This window comes from Drosophila mauritiana, chromosome 3R (assembly GCF_004382145.1).
Source record: "Drosophila mauritiana strain mau12 chromosome 3R, ASM438214v1, whole genome shotgun sequence".
NCBI classification, from domain to species: Eukaryota; Metazoa; Arthropoda; class Insecta; order Diptera; family Drosophilidae; genus Drosophila; species Drosophila mauritiana.
In genome coordinates, this window is record NC_046670.1 from 28,282,932 (window position 1) to 28,295,059 (window position 12,128).

The window sequence follows — 12,128 nt, forward strand, 5'->3', positions numbered from 1 at the left end:
AACCCGCTCTTATAAATCATTTAACCAGGTGTAACAGTTTTGGGTCAGGATGACAGTGTTGCTGGGTAAGATGGGTGGTGTTCCGTTCCACTCTGTGGTGCACGGTGCACGCAAAAGGCAAATGGAAGCCAAACTTTGAGGTCCACTTCTCTGCCTTGGCATGTGAAAATTGGTGCAAATTGACGAGAATATAAATGAAAAATATTGGAAGCGGAGTAAGGACCTAGGATAATTTTCAAGTCCCAAGGGAAGGGGAGACCGGCGATCTGTTTACTTTGTCAAGTCCCGTCAAAATTTATGGAAATTTTATTCAATTTACTGGTTTGCACACCCGCAAGAAGCAAATCCCACCGGGCAGTTTAACAAGTTAACTGGTGTTCCAGCAGTAGCTACCTCCGACTCAAGGTCGCTCCAAGTTGAAGAAGAGAGGAATCTACTTTAAAGAACACTGCAATTCGTCCGAACTCGGCATAGGAAGCCACGAGTTGGCGAATGGTCGAGTTGGTGTGCCAACGCCCAAAGCAACATAGGGGCTATGGTTATCACTACTCATCCCATTCCCTCTCCGCGTCCCATTTCTTCACCCCGATCTCTATAATTTGCAGCAATGTCGTTGTAAATCGTTGTGGAAGCTTAGATGGCAGTGAGATTGGATCACCACTGCCCACCCCTCAATGTGTTTGGATTCATAAAACATGAATTAATGATGGGAATATAAAACCGCCAATTTGTTTAGCTCCATTTCGAAGAAAATTTCTCTCTCCCAAGAAAAGCCAAAAAAGGGAAAATCCTTTCCAATCCCTCTTCATATGGAGGCAATAACCGAATTGCGATGCCACCTCTCCGTGCCCATATTTCATTGGGAACCCTCCCCAATACAGTGTCATCAGAGTCCAACTCTGGCCAGGCTATGCAGGAGCAAAAAGTGCGGCAATTAGAAGCAGAAGCTGCCGATGGCAGTTGAATGTTGGTCGGTGATTGAGTTGCAGCTCAGGTGGACACCACCTGCCCCCTGAATCTTGGAGTCTCCATTCCCGGCCGTAATTGATGACGGTTATGGATAGGGTAAGGTGGAGGGGCAGGGCAGTGGGAGGCAACGACCAACGGGAACGGCAGCAAACAGGAAAATTCGCATTACTGCATCGCTTAAGTGTCATTATTGGGACCAGAATTTCAACAAGCCGCTGCCGTTGTCGTGTCTTGTGATGCAAAAAAGAAGGGGCGATGGAGATGGCAACTTTCACCGCGTTCAGAATTCTTTTGAGCAGTGAGCTTCAGATAGATGCAGAGGAACCAGAACTACAGCCAGACATCGGTCAATCTCGCATCACCCCAGCATCTTTTCCCACTCCTGCTGGGTGCACCAATATCCGCTGGCCACAATCAACACCTCCGCACCGCCCCACGCCTCTTCTTGGTGGAGTGGAGCCATCACTCAACTTTAACTTCAGTCAGTCTATGGCTTCGCTTATCTTTTGCTATTCCTCATCCACATTGCCACCTCTTCCTCACCCAAAGTCGCCTAGCGCTGAGTTTACACCTTCGCCGTTTTTGTGGCCATGGTCTCGTGTCGAATGGATCCAAACTTAGCAGCGGAGAACTCCAGTGGCAGTCCAAGCTTAAGACAAAGTTGTCTTGGGTTAAGGGCGGTAACTGGGTTAAACGCTCGTTGACAGTTTTATGCCGCCGACCAAGAAAAGACCACATCAAACCAAGAATTCGAAACTATGACCAAGAAGAGGGCGCTGACTGTCAGTCAGTGGCACAGACCAAACGAGACACTTGCTAAGAGTGAAAATTCTGATAGAAAAGTTTTTTTTTTCCTCGTGCATAGAAAGCTGCAATTAGAAAAAGCCGGAGGGAAGTATTGAAAAGTGAATCAAAACAAATCAGATGGCGGTGCAATAAGAGGAACTCTCCCGTCAAGTATGTTGCCTCAGTCTTTCGTTCTTTAGCTTTCGATTCAAATTAGGGTCAACAGGTGGCGCTTTTAAAGGGCACAAGCACCATGCGTGCGATTCTGATCGTTAATTAGGATTTCGCATCCTCCTTACTTTCTGATCTTACCTCCTTCAGGCTTCTCTTCTCCATTACCAGTGCATCTTTGGACCAAAAAAATTGATGACTCATACCTGAATATTTGCGACCCATCTCAATCCTTTCAATTTTGCCAAAAATTCTCTCTGTGCCAAGTGAAAGTAACCTCTTCGATGCATTAACTGCATTTAAGAGTGTGAAACTCGCTCCAATTCTAATGAGTCAACTTGAAATGCACTTCCACGTAAAAAACGAATCTGAGGTGGAGACCAATCAATTTGCAAACAATCGAGACATGGGACGATGGTTGCCGGAAACGTAAACTCCTGCTCTTGATCGGCCTCGACTTTCTGGGGAAATGAAACTGGGAATGGGAGGTGGAAAAGCCCACGCGGCAATCAGAGAATGTGCGAAAAATCGAAAGGAAATTTGCATGTCACTCGGTTGAGGCTTCTACTCTGTTTGCACTGCAAACGAACCTCGAAACTCTGGACAAGATCAGAGCAACACCCCGAGGTTATGGAAGTCACTTTCAGCCCAGCACTCTTTCTTGGCACAGTTTCTCGGACGTAGAATGCAAACAAATATTTGAATATCAAGTGACACAGAAAACAGAAACGTCATAGAACACGGCGAAAATCAGTACACGGCCCATATAAAACGACTTCCTCCTAACGGTGGAGTATTGATATATCGGTGATCATCCGCAGTTAATCCGGCCTTGATAAGAGGGAGCAACAAACTCTCCTCTCGAACTGGGAACGTTATGGGCCTGACAATAAGAAGAATGGCTTCCCAAGAATCGCACACTTAGAAATTTTGGCAACGATTGCGGCATGCGATAGCAATTAGAGCAAAACTCTGCCAGTTCCAATTACTCAATTAGATGCTTAGGGGGGAATCATTTCTGGTCCAATCAATGTCTGATGATATCAAAAGAACTTCACACGCCAATTTCAACCCAAAAGTCAAGGCCCGAATACGGATGTCGGTTGGCGATTGTCGACAGGAGATTGCAGACTTCCTATTTCTATTCTAACTCCTAGCGCTTTTCCGAAACAGCAACGCAGAATGACACAATTTATATAATTTCATTATCAGATCTGCTGGATGAAAAATTGTATAATTCCCTCGAATCGGAGCAGTGCGTCGGATGGAGATGGATGAAAACGGGGAAAAGTGCGTCGAGTGCAGTTCGCTGTGCTTTCGATGATTGCGCCTCAATATTTAATTGCATTATGTGACGGACAAATTCGAGACAGCCTCCGCTTTCTTTGTGGCGCAACTATTACTGAGTGGTGGCGGTGTTACTAGTGGAGTGGTTGCATAAACGCCGCATCAAACCCGGTTGCCTTGACTAAGCTGCCCCCACAATCAGTGACCTCATTCCGCACTCCCCGTTTTCCAACTCTTGTTTAACTCTGCCTTTGATTGTTATCGCGCACCTAATTAGGCGTGCGTTGTAGTTCTTACAACTTCGGTCATTAGAAAGCTTAGCTGCAAGGTTCTTGGGGGGTTCTCCCCCCAGGAAAATCACGGAGCAGCTCTCTGGCACCCTTCTCAGAATGATCCATGCACCTGCTGCTCTTTTATGGCCTGTTGTGGCACTTCAATTTGGCATTATTCAGTGCAATTCAATGCCGTTGCTGCGTGTCAGGTAATCGCATTAGAAAATCATTTGCCTCGACTGTTATAATTGCATTTTATTACTTCCGACAAGAACGAGAAACCCAAAAGCAGCGGACCCTTGGCGAGAAAAGCTGCAGCTGCGGCTTGAAAGAAAGTTGTAGCCAGTAAAGAGCGCTCTTCGCAGAAGAGAGCTGGCAAAGAGCGGCTGTTTGTCCATTAGCTTTCCGTCTTCTACCGGTTTTTCTTTTTGGCCACAAGAGAGTTAGTCGCCGCTGCCTCTGCCGACGTCGCTTGGGCCTTCGATGGTTGGCTTCCCAGCTTGAAAACGTTTTCCGCGGCCTTCGAAGTGAGCATTCAGTGTCAAGGTGCTCGAACTGGCGGTCGCTAGCGCTCCAGTGATAGAAGCTAACAAACAAACTCGATCCGATTCGATCTTGCCCAGCATCTGAGATCTGGAATTCCCCGAAGAGTTTCGCATAAGAACGTTTAGCCAAATCACACAAGAGGCAGTTGGGCGCTCCACTTTCGACAGTGAGGACGTCGCTCGAGCGGTGCGCGTTGTTTCGGTTCATCAAAAATAAGAAGACATAAATCAAACAGCATTTGTTTCCGAGAAACAAATTGACCGTGTGTTTTGTGCGGGTCCTGTCATCTGCAGTGAAGTTCCGAAAAGGTTTTAATACCTTACCTAGTACTCCAGTGATAAAGGTAAAATTGAAAACGCGTTGAAATCAAATGACATTTAATGCCTGACAAGGTGTCAATTGTCGAGCGAACAGGATGTCCACATGTCTATCAATTAAACGAAAATGGTCAATGGATCATTAGAGAAAGCTTGGGGGAATGTCAACACAAAGAGCATCGAGGAGATGTCACATTAGTTTCCAAGTTGCCCAGTTTCCAGCGTCAAGATAAGTCCTAGGAGCTGGGGCTGGCATTTTTGCCATGCCGGAAACACGGCGTACAGTACCCGTCAACTCCCAAATGTGCAGAATTCTGCAGGCAATTAACTTTCGGCCTGGTCAAGACATCTTGCTCCTTTGTCGATTCACAATCCACTGGGAATCCTGCTGGTGTCCAGTGATTTGGGTCAGCCAACGGTTCGTTGTGACCATTTAATGGCAATTAGCTGGGGCTCCGACAGGTAAAGACTTGAATTTCAAAAGAGCGTAAGACTTTCGCTGCCCATGATAGAATCCAAGAATCAAAATGACAAATCTCTGCACAACGTGCTCCACAATTCACTGCACCATTTGAAAATGACCCTGGCTAAACGGTGACCCAACTCATTAATATTCCGGACAAGTATTGGATTCCCCACGATCAGAAATGCGTTCAACAGTTAGAGCGACTGTGTTTCGTGAGCTCGGAGATCATGTTTATGGATTTGGGTGCATAGATTAGGGCTTTCCTAATGGCTTTCGAATTGGTGCGGTTGATTTGCCGTTATGTTCGAGCCATGAAATGAAAAGTTTTGTCCAGCTTTTCCAATACTTCTTGCTTTTTGATACACCGCAGCCAAGGGAAACTAGTTTTGTGACTCTTTTGATAGTTGAGAAATTTCACTGGCCATTAATTGAAGATTTGTCGCTAACTTTGAGAAATTTCTGCTAGCCACAAAAAAGAATTTCTATATAAATAACTCGGGGTGACCCACATCCACATCCACATCCACATCCAAGCGGAGCCAACTCCTTCTGCCGATGGCCAGCGGGTGCAGTTTTCAAATTGCCAGCCATGAAATGAAGATAGCAGCCAGCAGCCAGAATCCAGCTGCCGGGCCAAGAAGTAGTTGCCAAGTGGCTTTCCTGGCCAACTTGCTTGGCTCCAGCTCCATCTGCGGCGACCTGCGCACATTGCTTACTATACAGTTACACTGAGCAGCGCTTCAATTGAGATAAGCTCGAATGGCAGTTATGTCATTCCCTGGCACACTTTTCCGACCAATCACTCGCCATTCTAATTAAGTAGCAACTAGTTTTTGGCGTATTGGTGTCATAAAGGTGCTTTATCGGCACCTTGACAGCAGGAAAACAGCGGGATTAGCCCGAATTTCGAACCAGATCCGAACAGCAGAGGTCTCACTCAGAAGCTTTCGATCGCTCGCTCACTTCACTCACCCCACAACACTCCATAAAACGTGGCCAAAACAAACTGTCAAATTTGGCTGTAAATATGTGTGCTAAACGAAAAACTAGTTGCTAAGCTGGCTGATAAATGGTCAGACGTCCCGATGCGAGCATGCATACATATAAATCTCCATTCGATCGATCCGCAGCAGGAGCAACTCGGCTGCCAAATGGCAATTTATTTCCATGTCCGTGAGTTTGCAACTGCGGATCCGAGGATCTGTGTTTCTGTGGATCTGTGGATCTGCGTATTAGTTTATCGGCCCACTAAGGCAACTGACCCACAACTTTAAATTGTGATTTGAGTGGGCCAGTAGCTAAGTAGTTGACTAGCTGACAGTGCTTTTCTCCAGCTGCGAAAAAACCGGGTGATTAGAATGTTTTCCCCACTCTTATTTATTTTATAGAATTCCTAGTCCCTGCGAGGGGCACGCGACTCGCTCTGCTGAGCAGGCCGTGTCATTGACCAGCAGCCATGGAAATTGATTTGCAGCCAGACAATTGCATAATCGTTGATTATGAGGCACTCACGAAGCCGGGACTGCAGTCGAATTCGATTAGTGCGGAAATCAAGTCAAGAGCATGTGGATAGATACGAAAGGCCGGCTGTCTGTGATTTAACGCATATTACACGTAATGCATTTTCCATGCAGCTGGGACTGCAAAAGAACCGCAAAAGCCACTAACGATCCAACATAAAGCATTCAACAGTTGTGTTCTCCTCCATATCGATCGCATTGTGATCGGAGGGGCCCAATCAGAATTCCAGCTGACCATTTCAGTTACCAGCTAGTGCTTCTTGGCTTAAGGTCCAGGTGCTTCTCTTGGATTTCTTGGCATTTTCGTTTTTCGTGTTTTGTTACTTTGTGCCTGGCTTCCTGTGCGTGCGCCTGGCCAAGTGGCATTATTTTAATTCCTCTGGCCGTGCGTGTGAGCAGCGTTTAGATCAGAAGTGCTGCCGTTTCTGAGGGTCGGGAGCATCAACCAAATTGATTTTGCATCTATCCAGAGGCAATTAATCAGTGCCTTCGTGCTGGTGGGCGTTGCCACTGCAGTTGCAATCGCAATTGCACTGCTGGATAGCCCGTATTAAACCCATTATTAATGCTTAACTGTAACTGCCGGCGCAATTAATCACGAGATAAGCATGGGAGTGGGAAGAAACTGAAATGCTAATTAAAAACCAAGCTACCAAAACGTTCATTTTTTCCTGCCATTTCCCCCTCCAGAATACGGAACACGTATACATAGTCTGAAATGCATCTGCGGTCAATGACAAAGAAACGAGGAGTCAGCATGATGGCGCTGCTGGGCTTAATGCTGCTTTTGGTGGACACCTCGGTGGCGGCACGCAAGTTGCCCAAGCGGCCGGCGGTGAAACCGTTGAAGACATTTCCGCGCAACAATGCCACACCGATTCCGCCAACGGGAGCGGGATCGGGAGTTGCGCCGCCGAACGGAAGCGAGCTACCAAAACCGTTGAGCGTTGAGCCAGCGGAAGCGATTGCCGCATCGCCACCTGGTTCTTTAGGTGATTCCTCTGGTGCTTCTGCCGCCGCCCCGGTGCCACCTGCCATCTCACCTGCCGCTGCATCTGCTGCTGCTGCTGCTGTTGCGGAGACCAAGGCCGATGATCTGGACCCCACTCCCATGGCAACACCTTCGGGGAGCTCTTCGGTGGACGAGGACTGCGAGCCGGATATGATTGGCTTTGAGCTCATAACAGGGTAAGTGTCACCGCCATGGAGCATAAATCTTAATTGCGGGCAATTAGTTCTCTATGGCCCATGGAGCCAATCACAGAGACAATCACACACACAGCGGGGAGCATAAATTATACCCACGACTGCCTGTTAACACATCGTAAAGGTGGTTTCCCCATTTATAATGCCGCTAAACCACCCACTTGGGCTGGCCCCCGAAAACCCAGAGACCCCAGAATTTATGTGCGTTACTCTCTGGTTAATCCACCATCACAGGTACGTGCTATCGGCGCCATCGAAGCAATTGGAAACGCTGCCCGGCACCCTCATGCTGACCGACTGCCTGGAGGCCTGCCAGGCCAATGAATCTTGCAGCGCGGTTAATTACGAGACGGGCCTGTGTGTCATGTTCCGCAGCACCGCCGATCAGTTGCCAGGTGAGTCTGCGCCGGACAAAAAAAGCAGGACTAAGAATCTAAAATGACAGCATCTAAATCTAAGCAAACAGCTCAAATACAGTGTGCACTTGAGTGTGAGAACCTAATTGTCACTATATTTGATGCAGCTCTTTGTCAGCTTCGTTTGCTTGCTAATCTAAGAAATTTTAAGTATTATTTGCCTATGAACTTCAGTTAGTTAGTTGTTGTCAGTTGGTTTTTTCATGTGTAGCTGCTGGTTAAAGAGCACCCAGCACCCAATCACGATCTTTGGCCCGCAGCTTGTATGTTAAATGTTTCCCGCTAATCACAATGAACGCCGCCCCCATCTGGCATTCCTCCCTCCATTCTTTCAGGTTCACTTTCCCGCTCCCAGTATCCCGTGTTCACCGTTTACGCGCAGAAATCCTGCTTCGGAGTGCGTCCCTGCTCGAAGGCCTGGTGCATCGATCGCGTCCAGGGCTACCGACTCCCTGAGCGGGCCAAGGCCAGCCAGAGTGTGGCCACGCGGCGCGACTGCATCGAGCTGTGTCTGGGCGAAACGGAGTTCACCTGCCGGTAAGTGCTGCTATACCGTTACAACAGAGCCACCCTCTTGAACTGAAACACCCACCCCGCCTCCTTTGGGTACACACCTCTTCATTCCTGCTCAATGCACTCCACACTCCACACTGAGCACTAAACACTATCCAATGCACACGAACAAAAAGTGGACATCTCTTACTCTTTAGAACAAATAAACAATATTCATCTAATGACAGCTGTATCCATTCAAAACGGCAGCATATTAGATTTTAATTTAATTTGAATCCCATTTCTATCTCATTTTTTTCCGTGCACCTGATCCACCTGAAGATCGGCCAACTACTATGCGCACTCTGGCCTGTGCGAGCTCTCGGACATGGATCGCATTACGCTGTCGGACGAGGCGAACATCGCGGCCTACGATGGCGCCGACTATCTGGAGAACAACTGCGCCGAGGAGCCCAGCAAGCTGTGCGAGTTCAAGCGCGTAGCGGGTCGCATTCTGAAGACGGTGGACTCGGTGCACCAGAATGTTCAGACGCTGGACGAGTGCCGCGACCTCTGCCTGACGGCCCCGTTCCGGTGTCATTCGTACGACTACAACGAAACCGGGGAACTGGTGTGCCGCCTGTCCCACCACAGCCGGGCCACGCTGACGGATCTCTCGGAGCCCTACCTCTCCATCGAGGAGGCCGCCACTTACGAGCAGTCCGCCTGCTACAATGTCTCCATCGACTGCCGCTCCGGTGAGATGATAACCAAGATCAGGACCTCCAAGCTGTTCGATGGCAAGGTGTACGCCAAGGGAGCACCCAAATCTTGTGCTGTGAATGTAAACAACTCACTGGAGTTCGACCTCAAGATGCGGTACAACGACCTGGAATGCAATGTGCGTCAGAGCGCGTATGGCAGGTATATGAACGACATTGTGATCCAGCACCACGATATGATTGTCACCTCGTCCGATCTTGGCCTGGCCGTATCCTGCCAGTATGATTTGACCAACAAGACGGTGGTTAACAATGTGGATCTTGGTGTGACTGGGGAGATTGAGTCTACGCTCAGTGAGGAAATCATCGTCGATTCACCGAACGTCATCATGAAGATCACCGCACGTGATGGCAGCGACATGAAGAGGATCGCCGAGGTTGGGGATCCGCTGGCTCTGCGATTCGAGATCGTCGACGCCAACAGCCCGTACGAGATCTTTGTGAGGGAACTGGTGGCCATGGACGGGACGGACAGCGCCGAAATCACACTGATCGACGCCAACGGCTGTCCCACGGACCAGTACATAATGAGTGCCATGCAAAAGCTGGCCAACAATCGCAAGGTGCTGCTCTCACAGTTCGACGCCTTCAAGTTCCCCTCCTCGGAGCTGGTGCAGTTCCGCGCCCTGGTCACGCCCTGCATACCGCGCTGCGAACCGGTTATCTGCGACAACGATGAGAACGGCGAGCTCAAGTCGCTGCTGTCCTACGGTCGTCGCAAGCGATCGGTGCTCAACGGCACTGATGGCGGTAAGTAAACGGTTCTTCTCGGCCAGCTTTATAACCAGGGATGGCCAACCCAGCCACCAAGTGACCCATGTTTAGGGGGCGAGATGGTGGATGGTGGTCACAAGTACAACACACCATGTGACAGTTGCCATTAACTCCGACTGACAGGGAAATCTTTACAGTTCTGTGAGGAGGAGCTTGCATAATTGTCCAAAAGGAGATTTAATACTCAGGTTTCTCTTTTACTTCTCTTTTTTTTTAAATAATCATGTAAAGTAATTATTTCTTAATTTACTACAAAGTTAGTAAACCAGTTTCGTGGTAAATTTTAGATACCAAGAATTTCGAATTTACAGTAGTGATCATATAAGACCAATACCACTGTCACTTGGCCAATACAATTTGAATGTCATTTCATATAGACTCTCGGGACTCATGCACCTTCCTCACTGTGCCACCTTGGCACACCATCCCTGGTTAGATGGCCCAACACAACAGCTCCCAGAAAACATATTTCATTTCTTGTTTGCGTCTTTCTCTCCGCTTTTCTTTGCTCGCCTGCAATTTTTGTGTTTTTGTGATTTTCTGCTCGATGGATGCGCTGCTACCTTTTCACAGTTGAGCTGGCCATTAAGTCGGAACGCCAAAAACGTGATGTGAGTCATCAGGCGGCCGGCGATGAGAACATTCTGCTGGTGCAATCGATACAAATCACCGATAAGTTCGCCTTCAATGGCGCCGATGCACCGGGAGGCAGCGGATCGGAGGCCGGTGGTCTGGATGGCCTGGCCAAATTGCAACTGGATCTGGGCACCAAATCGGACACTTGCATAAACGGCTATGGTGAGTTGGGATCACTGGGGTCCAGTCCAATGTGTAGCACGGTGGCAAGTCGCTCCAAGTCGGCGGCATCTATTTGGTATCGCTGAGCGTGGCGAATTGATTTGCGCTAATCGCGTGCCGTCGCGCCATCTAGCCGCTGGAAAGAACTGCCGACTTGCCGACTGAGTGCCCAGCTAATTAAATAAGCTCGTAAATTTTCTTCAACTCTTTTTACAACTCTATCCAGGCTTCATAATTGCCGGGGCTCTGTTCCTGCTGCTCCAGCTGACGGTCATTGCAGTCTGGGACAATATGCAGAAGCGAACGTTACACAAGCGGTAAGAACGTCAACGCCAGTGAATGGCCTTTTAACAAGCCAGTTGGAGACGGAGATGGAGATGCAGATGCAGTCGGAGCTCCATATGCAGACAGAAGATAGAAGTGCAGACGGAGACAGAGCTGCAGGTGGAGAGGCAGCAACTAGCATGAAATTCTACTTAGCTCAAAACTTAGCACCGCTCATAATCTAGTTAGTAGATGTACGATCAAGACATGGAGAATGGACGCCCTTCCCCGGACTTTCCGCCATAGAGCTGGACTCCTCTGTGAAGGGATCCCCTTAGAAACGAAGCGTAGCTTAATATTTATACCTACACCTAACTATATTACCTATGTAAGTGTGCGCACTTAGGCGCCCCTCTATAAGACTTACCTACTAAGACTACTCTGGACACGTCGACATACATACTATCAGCTTAAGACTCGGAACTCGGAAAGTAAAGCTCCTTAGTTGTAGTGCGAACCATTCAAACCTCTCAAGCGAGCTTCGAACTGACAACCATTGCTCGTTTAAGAGGTTTGACTGTCTAATAATACCTAAACACTTAACTTAACTTAACTTAACTTAATGCTTATATGCTAGGCCCAATCGATCACAGACACAGATACACAAAAAATGTAACAAGAGACAAAACTTCAGATGCTATAAAAGGTAAATAAACGTATTAGAAAGATACTCGTTTGCGTTTGCATTACTTTTATTTTCTTTCGATCGAGCTTTGTTCGGCCTGCGTTAGCGGAAAACAAAATTTGCCCGTCACTGTCAACGTCAATCGATCTGCAATCGACTGCGACCTGCAATCTGCAATCTGCAGTCTGCAGCTCTAACAAGGCCAAAACCTCAAGCCCCGGCCATGATTGTTGGTTTTAGCCTAATAAACGTTGATACAAATCAATCAAGAGCAGCGTTTAGGCCTCCTCCCGCGTTGTTGGTGCTCCAAATTGGCGGCTTTGGTGCCCCACTCACCAGGTGGAAAATTGGCCCCAGTATAAACTGAGCCTTGTCTA

At 48.2% G+C, this 12,128-nt stretch overlaps 1 protein-coding gene across 1 annotated transcript; it reads left to right on the forward strand.

The window, feature by feature from the left end:
- Positions 1–4,013: 4,013 nt before the first annotated feature.
- LOC117144194 lies at positions 4,014–11,796 on the forward strand. The gene is made up of 7 exons (XM_033309243.1): positions 4,014–4,374; positions 7,025–7,522; positions 7,775–7,935; positions 8,292–8,493; positions 8,791–9,980; positions 10,578–10,802; positions 11,029–11,796. The coding sequence occupies exons 2-7, from the start codon at positions 7,053–7,055 to the stop codon at positions 11,121–11,123; spliced, it is 2,343 nt and encodes a 780-aa protein (XP_033165134.1). The 5' UTR covers positions 4,014–4,374; positions 7,025–7,052; the 3' UTR covers positions 11,124–11,796.
- The last annotated feature ends 332 nt before the right edge of the window (positions 11,797–12,128 follow it).